This window comes from Chlorocebus sabaeus, chromosome 11, assembly GCF_047675955.1.
Source record: "Chlorocebus sabaeus isolate Y175 chromosome 11, mChlSab1.0.hap1, whole genome shotgun sequence".
Taxonomy (NCBI): Eukaryota; Metazoa; Chordata; class Mammalia; order Primates; family Cercopithecidae; genus Chlorocebus; species Chlorocebus sabaeus.
In genome coordinates this window covers 125,842,975-125,865,226 of record NC_132914.1, presented here as the reverse complement: position 1 = coordinate 125,865,226, position 22,252 = coordinate 125,842,975, and the positions used below count along the sequence as shown (strand labels likewise).

The 22,252-nt window shown below is 46.0% G+C and overlaps 1 protein-coding gene across 2 annotated transcripts in view; it reads right to left on the bottom strand.

Annotated features, from left to right (window-relative positions):
- Positions 1–22,252, bottom strand: part of TMEM132C (transmembrane protein 132C) — a 434,383-nt gene that overhangs the window by 68,099 nt on the left and 344,032 nt on the right. For both annotated transcript variants that reach the window (XM_008005202.3, XM_073021221.1), the window contains one exon: positions 20,409–20,592. In XM_008005202.3, coding sequence (XP_008003393.2) covers positions 20,409–20,592 — 184 coding nt within the window. The remainder of the gene's footprint in view (positions 1–20,408; positions 20,593–22,252) is intronic.

Genomic DNA, 22,252 nt, shown 5'->3' with positions numbered 1-22,252 from the left:
GCACTCTAGCCTGGGCAACAGAGTGAGACCATGTCTCAAAAAAATATGTGGATGAGAAGAATGTAGAACATCTCCTGAGAACCCAGTAGAAGTGGCAGAGCTTGCCTCCCACAGGGAATGAAGCCGAGATTGGGCAGCTATGGGGAGGTGGCTAGACCAACTTCTGGGGCTCTCCAAATGCAGGATGTGTGGCACTTAGAACTCTTATCCTCACCTTTGTGCCTTTGTCACAACTTGGGGGCAAGAGGAAAGTCCCGCTCCGATAAAGCTTTTGGGGCAGGGAGCTGGTATGTTGGGACCGCACGCTGTAAGTGACATCTACCTGGGAGTCCTACCTCCTCAGAAGTTCTCTTCAGGTTTAGAAATAAAATGGTAAGTGGCCCATGGCTCTTACAATGTTCTGCTGCAACCCTGAGAGGTTAGAACTTTGCTGTAGGTTTGCTTTTAGACAATGAAGATCTGTTTCAGGGGCTCATGTGTAACCTGATGGCAGGTGGCCCCTCAAAGGGAAAACGGAACTCTCTCATATGTGTGCTTGGAAGGCAAAAAGAACAGGTTTCAATAAAATAAATGAACGTGCTGATTTTGACCTTTTTAAACTCCATGACAAAATCCAGATGGAAACCAAAAAAAAAAAGAAAGAAAAAACTCATTTCATCTAGCTGTTCTCATATTAATTTACAAAGCAAAATACCCAAGATTAATTCTCATTCTAATCTGCACGCACCTAAGGTTCTTGAAAATGAAATTCCATTAACAATTCCTTTTCATTTCTACTTTCAAGAATCTTTAGTATGCAGGGACTTCGGCTTTGGTGATTTCTGCACTTGAGCACAGCAGGAATTCTGTAAGTATTCTGAAAACTTTTTTCTCTTCAATTACGGGACACAATGCAGTATCTTAGGAAGTTTGTTGTTTAGAATCTCTTAACATTATGAAAGCATGTATTGGAGATAATGTCAGGAACACATTTGTGAGTGAATCTCAGGTCTGATTACGGCAAATGCTTGCTTTAAAATACTTGCTCTGAGTAACCCGATCCCTATGATTTTTTGTGGGTGATACGTGCACACACACCAGCCCAGCATTTACAAAAAAGAAGACCGCTTCTTCCCTACAGCTGCCTGACAGTTACACTTACAAAAGGAATTATCTACTGCTCATATATTCATTTCCTAATAAATCCAGTCTTTTCCAGGCCCCTTCAGAAGGAAAGGAAATAAAAGGGATACCATGAATCTTAAGCTAATAATAACAGCAACTTCAGGCTTTGGCATAGGCAAAACCAGAGTCAAAGTCTTTGGTTTGGTGCTAAATCCTAAAATGCGGGTGAAAGAAAAACTAATGAAGAAACGAACACCCCATAGACGGCACCTGTTTCTCTGTAACTATGGAAAGTGCGTTTTACTTGGTTTGTAGATGAGATCGCACAAGGCTGCCAAGTACAGTTGGGCAGGTTTTGTACTGCACAAGGGCTCCACATCTAAGGAGGTGTCATTCATGTAGCAGGCATCATGTATTTTCTGATAAAGGGAAGTCAATTGTCATATGGAAAGCACTTTCTAATTTGTTTGGGTTAGTGTTGGGGCCATTCCCTTGGGATATAATTAATATAAAGAAGAAGCATGCAAATATTTTCAAAGCCATCTGTTCTCAGATAGAGAAGCACTGGTTTCTAAATCAAACCCCGTCTCCTTATTTTTTGATTTCATTAATGAAAAGACATGTTGGCTGGGCACAGTGGCTCATGCCTGTAATCCCAGAACTTTGGGAGGCTGAGACAAGAAGATGGCTAGAGGCCAGGAGTTTGAGACCAGCTGGGAAACATAGTGTGACCCTGTCTCTACAAAAGGAATTTTTAAAACTAGCTGAGTGTCATGGCACATGCCTGTAGTCCCAGCTACTCAGGAAGCTGAGGCAGGAGGATCACTGGAACCCAGGAGTTCGAGGATGCAGTGAGCTGTGATCATGCCACTGCACTCCAGCCTGGAAGACAGAGCAAGACCCTGCTCAAACAAACAAAGAAGAAAGGCATGTGATTCGTGTAATAGGTAAGCAGGAAACTTGATTATTTTGTTCATTCCCTGAACTTAAAGTCTAGAATATTTTCCTGGTACTTTGTGGATACCCAATAAATATACATTAAATGAATTAATTGATAGGCAGTTTTATATATGAAGCTGCAGTTAGCTTGACATCTGCCCTTAGCTCTTTTCCCATTATCTTGGGAATATTAATCATTAACCATGATTTTTTTTTTATGGAGGGGTGTAATATAAAGGAGTGAAGAATCATCTAGACGAAAAGTTAAATAAATGAAATCTCCACTCACACTTGACTCACACATTTTCAAATAATTGTTTGGTAAGATAACCTAGATTTCCACGTGAGAATCAGGAATTCAAGACTCTTCCCAAAAGTCTCTCTTTACTACTACTATTTAATTCTTCCAGCCTTCTTAACTAGGTGAGGGTTTCTCAAAATTCCTGGTCTTAGGATCCCTTTATTGTCTTAAAAATTATTGAGAACTGCAAAAAGCTTTTACCGGTGTAGGTTGCATCTATTGATACTCATTACATTAGAAGTTAAAACTGAAAAGTTTTTGAAACTCAAGATAACACAGTCACACTTTCTATTAGTTGTCAGGGTGATGACAACATCCTATGTCTCTGTGCACTTGTGAGGGACTGTGAGCGAAAAAGGCAAATAACATTACAGCATTTTGGGGAGTCAGCTTCCGAGACGGTCCCAGTAATCCTTGTCCTCAGTAATCACACCTTGTGTATAATCCCCTCCAACAATGAATCAGGGCTGTCAATACAACCAATGGGATACAGCAGAATCCATGGTATAGGGCATCCAAGGCTGTCACAAAAGGCTCTGCAGCCTTGATCTCTCGGGGGAGCCAGCCACCATGTTGTTAGGCCACAATGCAGCCCGCTTAGGAGAACTCACTTGCCAGCCAGGTGAGGAGACCACCTTGAAGATGGATCCTCCAGCCCCAGTTGAGCCTTCGGATGAGACTGCAGCCCCCACCAATCTCATGCTTGCAACTCATGAAAGACCTGAGGACAGAACCACCCAGCAGACTCGCTCCTGATTTCCTGGCCCTATATTGCTATTTTAAGTCACTGTGTCTTAGGGAAAATTGTTATGCACCAATAGATAATTACTACAGCATTATTAGAAAAATAGTTTTGATCTCACAGACTCCTTGAAAGGGTCTTGGGGACCTCTAAGAGTTTCCATACCACATTCTGAAGACTGCTGAACTAGGCCATGCAGGATTTAAGGAGATATATTCCATAAAGATTTGAGGTCAGGAGAAGCCTTTGCCTAGAAAAATGAATGGAAAACACAAGGCTTCATGCTAAAGAAACTGTTTTCATTCGGCAACCTCATTGATTCTGCACACATGGCTGAGGTGCAAAGAAAATGGCTGGTTGCTTTCCTCCTGATCTTTCAGAAACTTGAGTGCTCCTCCTACTCAGTTATCTTCCCATTTTCATAGTGGGAAAAAAATTGCTCCTGTTCCTCCCCTCACCTGGGACTTTAAGGGCACAGTTTTACCAGGTGTGTCAGCACAGAAACTGGCATAATACTAATAAACTTGGAGTATGCATCTGGAGAAAAAAAGAACATCAATTAAGTCTGTATGGATCATAAATAACAGCAACTAGCTCCTTTGTAGTAAACAAAGCAATTTCCTATGAACATGGAGGAAGAGCTAATTAATGTTACCATTACTACTGCTACTAATAAATAATAATGGCCAATATTTTTCTATAGCATTTAATACGTGCCAAGTACTCTTCTAAGCATTTTACATAGATCAACTGAAGTAATCCTTGCTGCACTGGTGAGGGCTGTTAGCCTCTGACCCCTTATTCCCTTTTGTGTCTTCAAAACACTGGCAGAATTTAGGCCAAGGGATGAGGGTGTGCGGCTGTGAATGCCAGGATGCCTCACTCAGGTTGAATCTCACCTTCCTCTGATCTCTTATCAATAGAGATTGGTATGTTACAACCAAAATTATCAATAGAGATTGGTATGTTACAACCAAAATTATCAATAGAGATTGGTATGTTACAACCAAAATAGTAGCAGCCAGATCTGGGGTGCCTGTAAAGCCGGATGTCATGGGCATCTGTTGGGGTTTGTCTGTCAACCCCCCTTCCCCACTCCAGTTATTTTGGCTCCTGTTGGATCTGAGGTTATGCGGGAGACAGGCACACACCATGCCTGGCCAGTCATAGTCAGGGTGGCTGCTTCAGAAATGGGACAACAATACCGTTAGGAAGAATCCTGGGACTTTTGCTGGAGCTCTTGGTAAAGAGGCAGACTTTTTCCCGGGGATGAGAAATTGCTTGGATGCCAGGAACTACCTTTGGGAAACGATGCCTGAGAAACACATCCACAGACAGATAAAGCAGAGCTGAGACAAAGAGACAAATGGCTAGGCTAAAAATGTTTGGGCACCTGGATCCAACTGTGCCTGAAGCTACATGGTCAGTTCTCCATTTGGATTAAGCCAGTTGAGTTGGGTTTCTGCCACCTGCGCCAAAATTGTGCTGATGAAACACCAGAAATTCAAAATCTTCCACTATGCTTTGTTTAATTTTTAGAGTTTAACATATCAGATTCCATGCAATCTGAAAAAAAAGTAGCCTTATCACTGGAGGATCTCAGAAGAACCACACTAAGGGGTGAAGAGATGAAGAATGATGAGGAGAGAGACTGTGACTCCCTGCAGGGCTGGGGCCGAATCTGGTTCTTGATTTCCAGTGAGTCACCTCCATCACCACAGATGCTCTCTATCACCGCTCTGTGCAGTAAAGTGGCCACTAGTCATGTGTTGCTACTTACGTTAAAATTAATTAAATTCAGATAAAAATAAAAATTTAATTCCTCTTTTTTTCTAGCCAATTTTAAGTGTTCAATGACCACATGTAGCTAGTGGTCCCCAGAGTGGACAGTGCAGACACAGAACATTACGACCGAAAGCTCCATTGCATAACACTGCTTCATCTGTTTCTAAATGTGAATCTTTCCTTCCCAGACCAGGACCAAAACAACATAAAGTTTAGAAACATATAGAAAACATACACATTGTTATTATTATTGTTATTATTTTTGAGACAGAATCTCACTCTGTTGCCCAGGCTGGAGTGCAGTAGTGCGAGCTCGGCTCATTGCAGCCTCCACTTCCCAGGTTCAAGCGATTCTCATGCCTCAGCCTCCTGAGCAGCTGGGAATACAGGCACATGCCACCATGCCCGACTAATTTTTGTATTTTTAGTAAAGACAGGGTTTCACCCTGTTGGCCAGGATGGTCTCGATCTTCTGACCTTGTGATCTGCCCACCTCGGCTTCCCAAAGTGCTGGGATTACAGGCGTGAACCACTGCGCCTGGCCAACATATTATTATAACTCACTCATTCAATGTAGATATTTTTTGACCATCAACTAGATATTGAGCAGTGATCTGGAAGGTGGGGACTAGGCAGTGGACATGGCCAAGTTCCCGAGCCTCTGGGCATGACTGTCCAGAGGGGACATGGACGATGGAGTGGCTGATAGTGCTCAGCTAGCATCGTGTCTGGCAGAGATGGGGCTGCAAAGGGGGATGAGCGGGGACAGCTCAGAGGGGTTCGAGGTTGCTCTTTTAGGCAGGTTAGTCAGGGGGCCTAGTGAGGAGGGGATATTTGAGTAGACACTTGGATGAAGCCCGGGATCCGGCTGTGAGAAGTTCAAGGGCAGCCGTGCTAAATCCTGGATGTGCAGAGACACCAAGCAGTGACCTATAAATACAGGCCCAGGTTCTAACTATGCTGATTTGGCTTAAGTGGTGTGGGATGTGGCCAGAAGCTCCACCCCCTGACCCCAGTGACCCTCACAAGGAATCAGAGTGGCAACCCTGGACCCAGGGCAGTGCTTCTCAAAGTGGGGTCTCTGGAGCTTTAGGGATGCAGATTCCCAGGCTTGTCGCCAGCCTGCTGCTTGGACGGGGGCACCCAGGCTTTCCCAAGTCCCCAAGGCCATGCGGACCCTGCTCAAGTTCAAAGATGCCTGAAACACAGCCACGCCCCTCCCTCAGCCCACAGCTTGCATTTGAATTTTTTTAAATTTATTTTATTGTGGCAAGAACAGGTAATATGAGATCTACCCTCTTGCCATTTTTTTTTTTTTTTTTTTTTTTTTTTTGAGACGGAGTTTCGCTCTTGTTGCCCAGGCTGGAGTGCAATGGCGCAATCTCACTGTAACCTCCACCTCCTGGGTTCAAGTGGTTCTCCTGCCTCAGTCTCCCGAGTGGCTGGGATTACAGGTGTGTGCCACCACGCCTAGCTAATTTTTGTATTTTTAGTAGAGACAGGGTCTCACCATCTTGGCCAGGCTGATCTCGAACTCCTGACCTCATGATCCACATGCCTTGGCCTCCCAAAGTGCTAGGATTCCAGGCGTGAGCCACTGCCCCCGGCCAAATGTTACAATGCAGAATACAGTGTTGTCGACTACAGGCAGATCTCTGGGGCTTGTTCGACCTGCATGGCTGAAACTTCATGGTCCTTGATCCATAACTCCCCATCTCCCCTTCCCCAACCGCAGGCAGCCACCATTCCGCCCTTTGCTTCCATGAATTGAACTGTCTCAGATACCTGATATTAGTGGAATCATACTGGTTTTTGTTTGTTTGTTTTGCAACAGGATTTCACTCCCATTGCCCAGGCGGGAGTACAATGGTGCAATCATGGCTCACTGTAGCCTCAACCTTCCAGGCTCAAGCAATCCTCCTGCCTCATTTTTTAAAATTTTTTTTGCAGAGACAAGGTCTCACTATATTGCCCAGACTGGTCTTGAACTCCTGAGCTCAAGCCATCTTCCCACCTCGGCCTCCTGAAGTGCTGGAATTATAGGCATGAGTCACTGCAACCGTCCCATGTATTTTTATTCTTAAGATTAATGAAGGATGAACAAAGGGCCACGTGTAGAACCTCAACTCCATTCTTATTTGAAAAATGAATGGATGATAACATCAAGCAGGTCCCAGTGTACATAATGTTTGTAATAGAGATTGAAATCACTCCAAAGTTATCCCTTGCATCCACACAGACATGTATTCTCCATTTTTTTGCTCCAAAATATTTCCTTTCTTCCTCATATGACAATTACTTAAAATAAATTATAAATTCATTTGTAGATCAATGCGCTCACATGTTTCAAATGATGACATAATTATGAGGCTGGAGAATAAAGGCTGACAGCTTTTAATGTTAGCCTTGGCACCATAATCACATACCAAACAGTAAGGATAATGCGTCTTCCTTGGGTGGCATTCATTGAGGCAACAGGTATTCACGGAGCAGTTTCCATGACACAGGAGCTGTGCGTGGCACTGGTGATCAACACACGAAAAAGATCAGAGTCCCTCACCTCCAGGTGGAGCAGGCAGATGCGGTGGGTCATACATCCCCTTATACATTCAACAGTTCCTTGTTACGCGCCTACTGTGTGCCAGGCATCGTTCTAGAAGCTACTGATAGAGTGTCTGCTGCCCATATGGAGCTGACACCCCACTGGGGAAATTCAGATAATGAATATACAAATAGCCATGCATTTTATTTGGTCATTTTATGCAAGAAAATCAAGCCCATTGGGGCATAGAGTGGCTGTTACTTTAAATCAGGTGATGGCGGTGCACCTGAGAAGATGTAAGCAGAGACCTGAATAGCAGGGGGAAGAACACAGTTCGGAATGTGGGGAAGAGGCTCCTGGCACAGGAAATAGTAAGTGCAGAGGCCCCAGGGCAGAGTGCATGGGAGGGGCTGGGGAAGGAGGTTAGATCCCAGTGTGCCTCCGTGGACCAGACACTGTACTTTTTTAAAAAGTGCAGTGGGGAGTTTTCACAGAGGCGAGAGCAGAGAGGAGACGACCAGTTCAAGGCTCTTGCTGTGAGGAAGGGGCTGCCAGGGGTCAGCATTGAGCAGGGGAGACCAGTCCAGAGGCAGGTGACACATCCAGGTGTGAGATGATGGGGCTAGGCTGAGACTGGAAGTGGTGAGGTAGGGGGAGACTGCTACATTCGAGATGTATTCCGAGGGATGGCACAGATGGGCAGGTGTGATATCAGAGTGTGCGGCAGGAGACTTCGCTGATGCCAGGATTCTGCACCTGCACCTGCATCCTAGATTTCTCCTGCAGCAGCAGCTCCATGGCCACCTCAAGTTGTGCAGATGCTGGCCGTGAGCTGTCCAGCAGTTTCACAGCCATTTTTGGCCTCCTTTTCATGGAACTGACCAGGACCCAGCACTTTCTGGGCAAAGAGGCCTGACTCCTTGGCGGAGGAAGCCAGGACACTGCAGAGCAGAACTGCAGGGCAGGAGGAGACATCAGACCTACGGAACCTGCTGTCTTGGGTTGGAGGCAGCAGGACAGGGGACCCAGGGCTCACAGGGGCTTTCCAAATGACGGTCACAAGATAAATGATCACAAGATGGTCCCTGAGAGGCCGGTGCTTGGGGACGGGAACCTTACGTCTGTTATGCTCGTTGCTGTTTCCCTGGACTGGCACCCACCAGTCCCCCAGGGAGTGTCTGGTGGGAGACTAGGAGGCAAGAGACTCAAGGGTAAAATGAGATAGAGACAAAATCCCAGCTGTCAGGGAGCCAGCATTCCAGACTGGGGCAGTTGGGGGAGGGGGATAAATATATACACAAATGAAAACATAAGGAAGATAATGTCAGATAATGATCAGACAGAACAATAATTTTGTCAAGGCTAAAATGAGAGAGAGAGATGAAATCCCAGCTGTCATGGAGCCAACATTCCAGATTTCAGCGGGGAGAGGAGTAAACATATAAACAAATGAAAACATAAGGAAGATAATGTCAGACAATGATCAGACCAAACAATAATTTTATTGGATATGCCAAAAAGAAGATCAGGCAATGTGCTAGAATGGGGGAAGGGAACGCACTGTCAGCACCATCTGGGGGCGGGAGGGCCTCCAGGGACAAGGTGGGCTCGGAGTCCTGAGTAAAGAGGAGGAGGAGGTGGGATGCCTCTCGGGATGGCACAGCGAGGACAAAGATGCCGGGTGAGGAGAGCTGGTAGCATCTGCAACAAGGCTTGCACACAGTAGGCGCTCACTGGGGAGAGGCCCCTGGTGGCTCCTCCCTGGACTCGGCAGGCTGGGGTGGCAGCGGGGCTGGAGTGAGCGTTTCCTTCTATATGCAGCAGGCCTGAGCCATTTCTCTGTGTGGGTCATGGGCATCTCTAGCTGGCAGCTGAGGTCTGAGAATCTTTTCCCAGAATAAAGTTTTTAAAAGTGTGCAGTAAGATATGTGTGCTCACACAGGAAATCAATTGTATTGAAATGCGGTTACCGGCCGGGCATGGTGGCTCACACCTGTAATCCCAGCACTTTGGGAGGCTAAGGCAGGAGGATCACTTGAGGTCAGGAATTTGAGACCAGCCTGGCCAACACAGTGAAACCTCGTCTCTGCTAAAAATACAAAAATTAGCTCGATCTAGTGGCAAACGGCTGTAATCCCAGCTACTCAGGAGGCTGAGGCATGAGAATTGCTTGAACCCAGGAGACGGAGGTTGCAGTGAGCCGAATCACACCACTGCACTCCAGCCTGGGTGACAGAGTGAGACTCCATCTCAAAAATAAAAATAAAAATAAAAATGTTCAGCACAGGCCAGGCGCAATGGCTCATGCCTGTAATCCCAGCATTTTGGGAGGCTGAGGTGGGCAGATCACCTGAGGTCAGGGGTTCGAGACCAGCCTGGTCAACATGCTAAAAACACAAAAAAATTAGCTGGGCATGGTGGTGAGTGCCTGTAATCCTAGTTACTTGGGAGGCTGAGATCCCAACCCGGGAGGTGAAGGTTGCAGTGGGCTGAGATCACACCACTGCACTCCAGCCTGGGTGACAGAGCGAGACTCCATTTTTAAAAAAAAGGAAGAAAGAAAGAAATGCAGTTACCAAAATTCAGAATAACTTCAGGTACTGTAGGACATGTGTTTCTTAATTACTGAATTAAGTAATAAGATGTAGTGCTTTACTTTCAAAGCAGTGAAGAGTATAGAAGGTATTTCATGACATCTGTACCAACTGCATATGATATGACATGGAAATGTGTGAGTTTGGTGGCAGCTGCTAATGCTTTTGGGGCTATGACCTGTGTTCACAATGCTTGTGTCCCCCAAATTCATATGCTGAAATGCCAACCCCCCAAGGTGATGGGTTAGGAGGTGGGGTCTTTGGGAGGTGATGAGGTTATGCAGGTGAAGTCCTTATGAATGGGATCAGTGTCTGATGTGGTTTGGCTGTTTCCCCACCCAAATCTTATCTTGAATTGTAGCTCCCATAATTCGTACATGTTGTGGGAAGGACCCAGTGGGAGATAATTGAATCATGGGGATGGTTTCCCCCATACTATATGGTTTCCCACCATACTCATGGTAATGAATAAGTCTCAGGAGATCTGTTGGTTTTATAAGAGGTTTCCCCTTTCACTTGGTTCGCAATTCTCTCTTTGCCCGCTGCCTTCCATGTAAGATGTGACTTGCTCCTCCTTGCCTTCCACCATGATTGTGAGGCCTCCCCAGCCATGTGGAACTGTAAGTCCATTAAACCTCTTTTTCTTCCCAGACTTGGGTATGTCTTTATCAGCAGAATGAAAATGGACTAATACAGTGTCCTTATAAAAGAGACCTCAGAGAGCTTATTTGCCCATTCCACCACATGGGGACACAGCGAGAAGCCACGTCTATGCACCAGGAGGCAGGTCCTCACCAGACACTGAACCTGCTGATCTTGAACTTCCAGCCCCCAGAACCATGAGCAGTAAATTTCCACTGTTTATAAACCATGCAGCTTTTGGCATTTTGTGATAGCGGCTCGAATGGACTATGATAGGAAGAAAACGCTAAGTTTCTGTTAGAGGTTAAGTGGAAACGCAGGTGTAACTTTCCCATTCAAGTTTAGAGGACTGTGTGGATTCTCTGGGGGTTTCTCCATCTCAGGACCCCTGCAGGGTGGCTGCAATGCTGCTGCAGCTTTAGTGCACTGTCTTCTACTGGCACAAGTGTAGGGTCAGCCCCCTCCCTCGCTACTTTCTCTCGGGACCGTATTTCTTACATTCCAGTGGGAGGGCTCATCCTTGAGATAGTGAGCTGGCAGGTGGCATCACTCTTCACATGAGCGTGGCATTGGGTTTGCAGTGCTCTATGGACAGATTTTACTGAGAGTGGTACCTCCCCAACTCAGTAGGATTCTAACCGGCACATGGATGAACATTTCTGTAGTAACAGTCAGGTATCTAGTGTAAAGTGATTTACGAGTTACTGTTTGAATACCCACAAGTAATATATACTTATATTTGTTGTTTTTTTGAGACGGAGTCTCACGCTGTCGCCCAGGCTGGAGTGCAGTGGCGCGATCTCGGCTCACTGCAAGCTCCGCCTCCCGGGTTCACGCCATTCTCCTTCCTCAGCCTCCTGAGTAGCTGGGACTACAGGCGTCCACCACCTCACTCGGCTAGTTTTTTGTATTTTTAGTAGAGACGGGGTTTCACTGTGGTCTCAATCTCCTGACCTTGTGATCCGCCCGCCTCGACCTCCCAAAGTGCTGGGATTACAGGCATGAGCCACCGCGCCCGGCATACTTATATTTGTATTAACAGACATAAGTAGAAGTTTAACCTGAAGCTTATTTAAGCTAAAATAACTAGCATTTCCTGAAGACTTACTAAGTGCCAAGCAAAGATTTCTGAGTACAGTTAGTTCTCAAAACAGACCCATGAGTTGGGGGTCATTTTTATTCCTTTTTTTTTTTCTCTTTTTTTTTTTGAGATGGAGTTTCATTCTATCACCCAGGTTGGAGTGAAATGGCACGATCTCAGCTCACTGCAACCTCTGCCGCCTGGGTTCAAGCAATTCTCCTGCCTCAGCCTCCCAAGTAGCTGGGATTACAGGCGACTGCCACCACGCCTGGCTAATTTTTGTATTTTTAGTAGAGACAGGGTTTCACCATCTTGGCCAGACTGGTCTTGAACTCCTGACCTCGTGATCCACTTACCTCGGCCTCCCAAAGTGCTGGGATTACAGGTATGAGCCACCACACCTGGCCTATTCCTATTTTACAAATGAGAAAACGGAGGCACAGGGAAGTCAAATCACTTGCCCAAGGTCACACAGGCATTAGGAGGAGGCATTGGGACTCACCCCAACAAAGTCAGGCTGAAGCTGAGCACCCAGTTTCTATACTATTCTCTCTTTAGAAAAAATATTAAATAAATGATAGACTCAGTGATTTCTGGACATGGCAAAAAGTGAGAAAGGCTCTCATTAATCAACACCGCAGTGTGGTGTTCTCTCCCGGACCCTCCTCCTACCTTACACAAACTCCAATTGACCTGGAAGGTGAGGAAGAAGAAAATGCTGGCCTAAGTCATTCCCGCTAATTTTTCTGTTCTGCATCACTCTTTTCACTTTGGGATGATAGATCATTATTATTATTGCTTACATATATATTCTCTGTTTTTGTGTCTCAATAATCTCTAATGAAGTTATATCATCTATATCATCTTTTTTTTTTTTTTTTTTTTTTTTTTAGATAGAGTCTCACTCTGTCGCCCAGGCTGGAGTGCAGTGGGCAATCTCAGCTCACTGCAACCTCTGCCTTCCTGGTTCAAGCGATTCTCCTGCCTCAGCCTCCTGAGTAGCTGGGATTACAGGTACCTGCCACCACGCCTGGCTCATTTTTTGTCTTTTTGGTTGAGATGGGGTTTCACCATGTTGCCCAGGCTGGTTTCAAACTCCTGAGCTCAGGCAATCCGCCTGCCTCAGCCTCTCAAAGTGCTGGGATTACAGGCAAGAGCCATCGCACCCGGCCGAAGTTATATCATCTTTAAAATCAGAACATAGCTTTACTCTCTAAGTAAAGCAAGTCCCATAATGGAAAGCCTACACTTGGAAAGGGCTGTGCTAGCCCTCAGTTCCCCACTTTCCTTTTACTGGTGCGGAAACCAAAGTTCAGATAATGATGATGCTACAAAGGACAGCAATGATTCCTCAAATTTTTTGAGTGTTGACTCTGGCAGGCAGTGGGTATGGTATCATTTATTGGAGAATTAATCAGTGACCCTGCAAACATCGCTACCAAGGCAGAACAGCTTTGTATGCATCAGAGATTTACTTTTTAGGCAAAAATCTGGGCCAGTTAGTTGGAGGGGAGGGACATTTTTAAACCTAATCCCAAAGCAAATCTCCAGCTGTGACAAGAAAATACTTATTCTGTCCATACAGTTATTTTTCAACTGAGCAAACATTTTTCAATTGCCCTAGAGCATCCAACCCATCCTTAAAATTCTCTTAGCGAGTGACAAATGAAACATTTTGAAGTTGGAATAGGAAAGAGGAGATCAGGACAGGATGTTTTTGAAAAACAATAAAACATGATTTTTCCATTGTCTCTTTAAAAGCAATATTCTCCAATCCCTGTCAAAGGAGATCTCCCCGCAGCCTCAGACATGCCTGCCTCCGCCCTTCTTGAACACAGAAGATATTGCTGACACGCTTCCCCACAGACCACGAGCAGAGTGAAGCCATCCATCACCTGCAGATTGACGTGCAGATCCGATAGCATCTCTGCGGTGCCACGGGCCTGTTCATGCACGTCTGGTCTTTGAATTTAGCAAGGGCAAAGGATGCAGGAAAACAACGATAGGATGCCCCTGGGCGGGGAAATCCAGCAACGACCCCACTGGGGTGAAGAAACCCCAACAGGATATGCCTTAACTTCTCCCTTCCATTTTGACTGTCTATGAAGAGAAGAAAGACCACCCTGGGAATATTTCCTGAAGATATATATATATACACACACACACACACACAGACACATATATATACACACACACACACATACATACACACACACACACACACACACACACACATATACACACATACACATATATATACACACACACATATATACACACACACATACACACACACATATATACACACACATATATATGCACACATACACACACACATATACACACATACACACACACACATATATATACACATACATACACACACATACACACACACACATATACACACATACACACACACACACACACACATACTTTTTTTTTTTTTGAGACAAAGTCTCACTCTGTCACCCAGGCTAGAGTGCAGTGGTGCCATCTCGGCTCAGTGCAACCTCCGCCTCCCAAGTTCAAGTGATTCTCCTGCCTCAGCCTCCTGAGTAGCTGGAACTACAGACATGTGCCACCACACCTGGCTAATTTTTGTATTTTTAGCAGAGATGGGGTTTCACCATGTTGGCCAGACTGGTCAAGACCTCCTGACCTCAGGTGATTCGCCCACCTCAGCTTCCCAAAGTGCTGGGATTATGGGCGTGAGCCACCGTGCCCAGCCCAAATATATACATTTTGAGGTTAATGGTGTGTTCTCAGCAAAAGAGAGTCTAGAAGGAGCATGCAGCATTTACCCTTCGGTATCACTCAGGGTTCTGGCTGGAACAGACAGCCTGCTCAGGTGGTTTAACTGGAGGGGGTGTTGTAAAGGCTGAGCCATAAAGCACGGAGGGAAATAGCCAGGGATGGTGCAGCACCCCATGCTAGTCCCAGCTGGGAGCTGTTTCTACCCCAAGGCTGAAGGGCAGGGCAAGGCAGTTGAGATGCTTGAGGACCTCACCCCCACAAGACACACATCAGGCTGGGCAGATGGGGATGCACTGTGTCCCAGGGCTCCCGAAACAGTACCACGGATGGAGGCTGAAACAACAGACACTGATTCTCTCATAGTTCCTCAGGCTGAAAGTCCGAAATCCAGGTGACCGCTGCAACACAATCCCTCTGAAGGCTCCAGGGAGACCCGTCCTTGCCGCTCTCCTAGGCTCGGTGTGTCCCCAGCTACTCTTTGCTTCCCTTGGCTACTGGGTGCTATTGGATGCTCCAGTCTTTGTCACCATCCTCACATGGCCTTCTTCTTGTACCTTCCACATTCAAATCTCTGTCTCCTTGTAAGTACACCAGTCACTGCATTTGGACTCCGCTCGAATCCAGCATGATCTCCTCTCCACTTCAGTAAATCCACAAAGATCTTACTTCCAAATAAAGTCACATTCACAGACACCAGGGGTTAGGACCTCAACCTGCTTTCTTGGGAGGGTGGGCATAATCCAACCGCTTCCCTCCAGTTCTCTCTGGTGCCTCCCACTGGTTAAAGCTCTCCATCAGCCAGAGGGCAAGGGAGCCTGGGGGCTGTAGTTCACACGGGCCAGCCCTCAGGGCCCAGAGCAGAGCCCAGAAGGGTCTGGAAGGGCAAACCAGTCACAGGAGAAGTCTCCACTGCCATCTTTTTCCTGATCATCCTTTCTAGCTGCGTGCTTCATCCAGGGGCTCCAAGGATCTCTCAAGCCCTAATGAATCTCCATGACACCCCAGAGAGGTGAGAATTAGATCATCATTTTGCAGATGCAAGAACAAGTAGCAATTTCTCCTTTAAACAGCCCTACTGATTGCCACTTTATTTTTAATTTGATTTTATGCAGAGAGATAGGAACATGTTCTAGGAATTTTGAAAGCTCTGTGTAAGAAAAAAAAAAAACCCAAGTTTCCATCAAGTTTCAGGGGTCAAGGAAAAAATGATTTCATAATGTGTTTGCAAAGGATGAAGAATGGCAATGATTTGAAACTTTTCAAAATTCCAGGTAAATCTCACCACTTCTCAGGAAATTTAATTTTAGACTAAATATATCAGTCCCGGGGGCAAAGAACTTCTTCCTACACCTGCCAAAATTAGTGGTTACTGCCTTCTCTAGAGTTTCATGCCTAACATTTAGTTTCTTTGTTTTTTGTTTTTTTAAAATTTCAAATAAGCAGTAGGAAGAAAGTCCATGACATTAATAGAGCTAGAAATCAGTTAGACCCCATCCTCTTGCCCTCCGTGATTTGTCTGACAGCAGCGTCTGATCACTACCTGGACCTCGCCTTAGGCAGTATCTACCTGTTTGCCTTCTGTCACTCCACTAGAGTATACCTGTAGGAAGGCAAACGTTGTCTGTTGACTGCTGTCCTCTGAGGATGTGCAGCAATGAATACCTGCAGAGCTTAGTGTGAGGTTGAATGAATTCCGCTGTTTGTTTATTCCCCCCCGCTTTTTTTTTTTTTTTTTTTTTTTTTTTTTTTGAGACAGGGTCTCATTCTGTTGCCCAGGATGGGAATGTAGTGGCACCATCATGGCTCACTGCAGCCTCCAACTCCTGGGCTTAAGCGATCCTCCCACCTCAGCCTCCCCAGGAGCTGGGACTACAGGTGTGTGCCACCGCACCTGGCTAATTTTGGTATATATATATATTGTAGAAACGAGGTCTCACTATGTTGCCCAAGCTGGTCTTGAACTCTTGGACTCAAACAATCCTCCTGCCTTGGCCTCCCAAAGTCCTGGGATTATAGGTGTGAGCCATCATGCCTGGCCTTATCCATTTATTCTTAAAAAGAGACCACCACTCCAGCCACGGACATACAGAAACTCTCACATGGAAATCTGTGCCTGGCCTCTGCTTATGTGGCCTCAACTTGGGATGTGAACACTTTTTTCTTGCAGTGAAGAAGAACTGAACTGCCAACGTTTTTGTAGCTCCTTCCTTTGTAGTTTTGAAAGCTTTATGTAAGAAAGTGGCCTTGGTCCTCCCATTCAGATACCTCTCTCACCCCAACCCCCAAGCCTAACACTGGCACGGTGGGGGCCAGGGCAGGGAGGAGGGGATTAGGGAGATGTGGGTGCTGGCAGGAGGGCGGTGGAGCTAAGACTTGGAGCTTTCCTGCCCTCCCAAGGCAAGAGTCTCCTTACCAACAAGCCTGGAGGCAGGATGAGCAAAACAGTGGCCTTGGGAACCAGTGCTCTCCAAATAAAACAGTGCCCAGGGACCGGCGAGTGAGATTCAGGTGGCTTTCGCCTGCAGGGTCTGCTTTGGGGAGAGTCGAGAGCACTTCTCCCTGCTTTTCCCATTGCCTTTACTCAGGGGAAGTCAGAGGCAGTAGGTGATGGGGGAATGCTGGGGCTGAATCCTCCCGTCCATGGCTCTCTCCTTGGATTTAAAAAGGAGCTTCACAAGGTTTGATTTTAAGGCGAGAACTTCCCCAGCAAGGCAGATTTTCCATCTGTTAATCCCCTATTTCACCTTTCTGAAGTTTGTTTTCTTTAAAACAATCAACAACTTGGAAAATATACTTAATTTGTTCAAAGATCTAACCAGCTGTCTCACTGGCTGCTAACAGACAACACAGGATTTGCTTTTTGTTCAGTATTTTTTTAAAAATTTCTCATCTTCTAGTCAAAGCTGCAGTTTTATTAGCTAGTTACTTCCAACAAAAGTTTATTTTTTGCCTAGTTATAAATGTCCTAAAGCTTATTCTGAACCAAAACTTTGAGCATACAGAAAACAGGAGAATAGAAGTTCCTCTAAACTGCCTCATCTATTTTCTAATTTTCCTTGTTGCTTTGCATAGCTGAGGTCAAGTGGTACATCCCAGGGGATGCAAAACGATGATACTGCATGTATTAGTCTGTTTTCACGCTGCTGATAAAGACATATGTGAGACTGGGCAATTTATAAAGGAAAATAGGTAATGGACTCACCGTTCCATGTGGCTGGGGAGGTTTCACAATCATGGCGGAAGGCAAAAAGCATATCTCACATGGCGATGGGAAGAGAGAGTGAGAGCCAAGTGGAAGGGGAAACCCCTTATAAAAGCACTAGATCTTGTGAGACTTATTCACAATCATGAGAACAGTATGGTGAAAACTGCCTCCATGATTCAATTTTCTCCCTTCGGGTTCCTCCCACAACATGTCGGAATTGTGGGGGCTACAATTCAAGATGAGATTTGGGTGGGGACACAGCCAAACCATATCACTACACAAGCACCCAAATCCAGGGTTCAGAGCCCAGAGCTCTGTGCTGGTGCTGCAAAGATGTTTGTTAATCAACGAACTTTTGAATAAAGCTCGTTTGAATTCACTGCATTTACTTGCAAACAAAAGGATCCTGACAAGAGTACAGACATAAGTAGTCACTTCACTTTACCTTAAAAGCATTACAAAAACACAACAACCACAATAATAACAATATATCCATTGAAGGAAGACCTGTGCTTCCTTGAAAAGGACCATTATAATATCTCACACTCTTAAGATGACTTTTCCTTTTCAAAGTATTCGAATGTCTTATCCTTCTGAAATAGGTAAGATAGAAACTGAGCACTTGTAATCCAGAGCTGATGTTGGTGTGTGCTCTAGGACACAGGTCTGCAAATTTTCTCTCTAAAAGGCCAGATAGTCAATATTTTAGAGTTTATGAGCTAAGACGCAGAACTGAGCATATGAAGTAGCTAGACAGGACCACTTAAAAATGTAGATATTTAAAAATGTTAAAACCATTCTTAGCTTGTGTGGTGTACAAAACTGGGCAGCAGATTGGATGTGGCCCATGGGCTGTTGTTTGTTGACCCCTGTTCTAGGACATAAAAAGTCAAAAGGAATCATTCCCTAACTTCAAAGTGTTTACAGATCTTTGTGGTAGATGATACCTTCTGGGGTGGACATCTGCTGTTTTGTGTGACCAGCATCTGTTCCCTGTTTCAGTGAAAGCCAGATTTTTCCATGATGCACAGGCTCTTAATCTCATTCCACACTTGCCCCACCTGAGGCTACACCTGCCCCACCTGACTCTACACCTGCCCCACCTGACTCCACACCTGCCCCACCTGACTCTACACCTTCTCCACCTGATTCCACATTTGCCCCACCTGACTCCACACCTGCCCCACCTGACTCTACACCTGCCCCACCTGATTCCACACCTGTCCCACCTGTCGCTACACCTGCTCCACCTGACTTTACACCTGCCCCACCTGATTCCACTCCTGCCCCACCTGACTCGACACCTACACTACCTGACTCCATACCTGCCCCACCTGACTCCACACCTGCCCCACCTGACTCCACACCTACCCCACCTGATTCCACACCTGCCCCACCTGACTCTATACCTGCCTCACCTGATTCTACACCTGCCCCACCTGACTCTACACCTGCCCCACTTGATTTCACACCTGCCCCACCTGATGCTACACCTGTCCCACCTGCTGTTACACCTCCTTCACCTGATTCCACACCTGCCCCAGGGTGATACATTCCCCAGGCCTGGGCAATAAGACCAATACATCCTTTTGATTTCAGTGATTGGCTTCAAGTTGGGCTCATGACCCAAGCCAATCAGTTCCAATCAGTCCCTGTCCCAGAGGATTTGCTGGAGTGATTGGCGATGAGGTTTCCACTCATTTCTTGCTGGACATGATGCTGTGAAGAAGCCAGCATGGCATTGCCGGGGCCACCTTGTGACTAACAAAGAGGAAGGAGAGCTGAGAAAGGAAGAGAAGCTACCGTCCATACCACATCATTTGCACACGTGGGCCCCTCACACTCCAAGTGTGGTCCGCAGACCAGCCGCGCTGACATGGCTTAGGAGCTTTGAAAAATAAGTACCCAACCCAGACCTTCTAAGTGAGGATGGGCACCTACTCAACATGTACATGTGATCTGCATGCCCAATAATGTTTGAGAAACACTTTTCTAGACTTTTAAACTTACATGAGCCAAGTTTAAGTTGAGTTGTGTTTGCAGCCTTTATAACTCAAAGAATCCTGAATAATCCATTTCTCATAATCCTGATTAATCCATTTCTCGTAACATGACTCACACAAGTAGCATGTTTGCTTACACGTTCTCATCAGTGTACACTACTAATAGTAATCTAAGAGTGGCCACATTGTGAGTCAGATAGGGGGTGCTGTACTACTCAAGCCCAATGTCACTCATCTACTTTCTACATTTCAGGTTGACCTTGCAGCCCAGTGACAGCCTCTGAGAGTTCAATGCTGAGTGAGCTCCATCATCCTAAGGAAAGAGGAGATGAAGGGGCATCTATCTCAAGCCTGGAGTGGGGAGCAGGAAGGAGCCAAGTTTGCAGAAAGATGGCAAAGCTGACCATCCTTTTAGCTTAGGGGTTTCCAACCCTGGCTGCACACTGAAATCACCTGGGGAGCTTCTCAAAATCACAGGTGCTCACTTCCACCTCCAGCAATGATTGTGACTTGCTGGACTAAACTTCATGACTAAAGTTGAGAAAGGCTAGGCTAATGAAAAGTAACAACTTCCAGAGTGGGGGAAGATGAGAAACTTTGAAAGTAAACACTCCATAAAACCATTGCAGCAAACATCCCATGACAGACAGGAAGGACACAGGATGCAATCAGGTGGCTGAAGGCAGGAGTGTCCAAGGTAACTCAGGACTCACCATAGCCAGAGGAACGATGCCCACCAGGTCCTTCTGGCTAACAAAGATCTCGGACACGGCAATGTCTGTGGTCCCCTTCCGTGGGTACTCCACCTGCCATGTGATGGGCTGAGTCCCCGAAAGGCTGCTGAAACTGGCTATTTCAAAATTCATCTGCACGACTTCATTGAATAAACTGCTGCTCCTGGAAGAGAGAAAAGAAAATGGCTTTAAGCCAACTTTGTTCAAAGGACCCTTCTCTCCTCATAATTGTACCCAGAAGATAAAGACAAAGAAGTGCCTCTCAGGGATGGCTCTAGGGTTTTGGTGGGGGCGCCTGGGGCATGGAACCCCCAACAAGGTAAGGACAGGCATCCGGGACAGAGAAGCACCCAGACGTTAAGGATACGGGCCAAGAATATTCAACAATGAGCAACAACCTGTGTGGATGAGGCTTTGGAATGATGATTACCAGCTCTGCAGATGACGAGCTAAACCAGTTTATTTCACACCTGCAGTATGCACCTGAATGGCCTCTGTTCAGTTCTGTAGGTGTGGCAGATCCTCTAGGCTGGGGTCCTGATCCCTAAGTCATGAATTGGTACCAGTCCATGGCCCGTAAAGAATAGGGATGCACAGCAGGAGGTGAGTGGTGGGTAAGCAAGGGAAGCTTCACCTCTATTTACAGCCACTCACTATAGCTCACATTATCACCTGAGCTCCACCTCCTGTCAGGTCAGCATTAGATTTTCATAGGAGCGTGAACTGTATTGTGAATTGCACGTGTGAGGGATCTAGGTTGCGTGCTCCTTATGAAAATCTAATGCCTGATGATCTGTCACTGTCTCCCATTACTCCCAGATGGGACAGTCTAGTTGCAGGAAAACAAACTCAGGGCTCCCACTGATTCTACATTATGGTGATTTATATCATTAGTTCATTATTATTCAATATTCATTATTATTACAATGTAATAATAATAGAAATAAAGTGCACAATAAATGTAATGTACTTGAATCATCCCCAAACCATCCTTCCCCCACCACTCCCATCTGTGGAAAAATTGTCTTCCATGAAACTGGTCTCTGGTGCCAGAAAGTTTGGGGACCGCTGGTGTAGGCCACTCACTCAATAGCACCTTCAACCCCCTCTGCTTGTCCTCCTCTGCTAAAGGGGCTGAGAGGCCTAAACTATATTCTCAGACCCCCCTGCTGCTAGATGCAGGATTGAAGCAGAGTTTGCTCCAGTCAGACGCACTCATTTGGGAAGTAGAGGAAGAAGTGGGTTCTAGAGTGGAAGCCAGGAAGGGAGTTTGGGTTTTCTGGTGAGCACAGTGGCCCTGGTTCTCCCAGGGCAGCTGTGGGGTGCCCCTGGCATCCAGGCCCTCACATCATCATGCCAATGGGTGACAGTGGTGTTTCCCCCACAATAGTCCTTTGCAGAGGTTGGACCTTTTCGTCTCTGTTATCGCTGGCTGCCCTGTCCCTGGCTGTGTAGTAAACACATTCAATTCAGTGGTTCTCCTAGAGATTATGTGAATTGCCTAGTATCCTTTAATGACAACTCTTCTGCTTAGAGGGGCTAAAACTTAGCTAAAGGGACTCTTTGTCTGCAACTAAGAATTCTGACCAATTCCATGCACTTGAAATATATGTATTTTGGGAACTACTGTTGGTCCAAACTTTTTCATTTTTTAGATGATAAAATTAAAGCCAATAAAGGAAAGATGGCTTGCCCACAACCACATAGCTAGCTAGTGCAGAGTCAACATAAAATGTAGCATCTCTTGTTTCCCAGTCCAGTGCTCTTTTCAGATCCTCGCCTAAGACAGCTGGTGGTCAAATATGACATCACAAGGCTCCAAC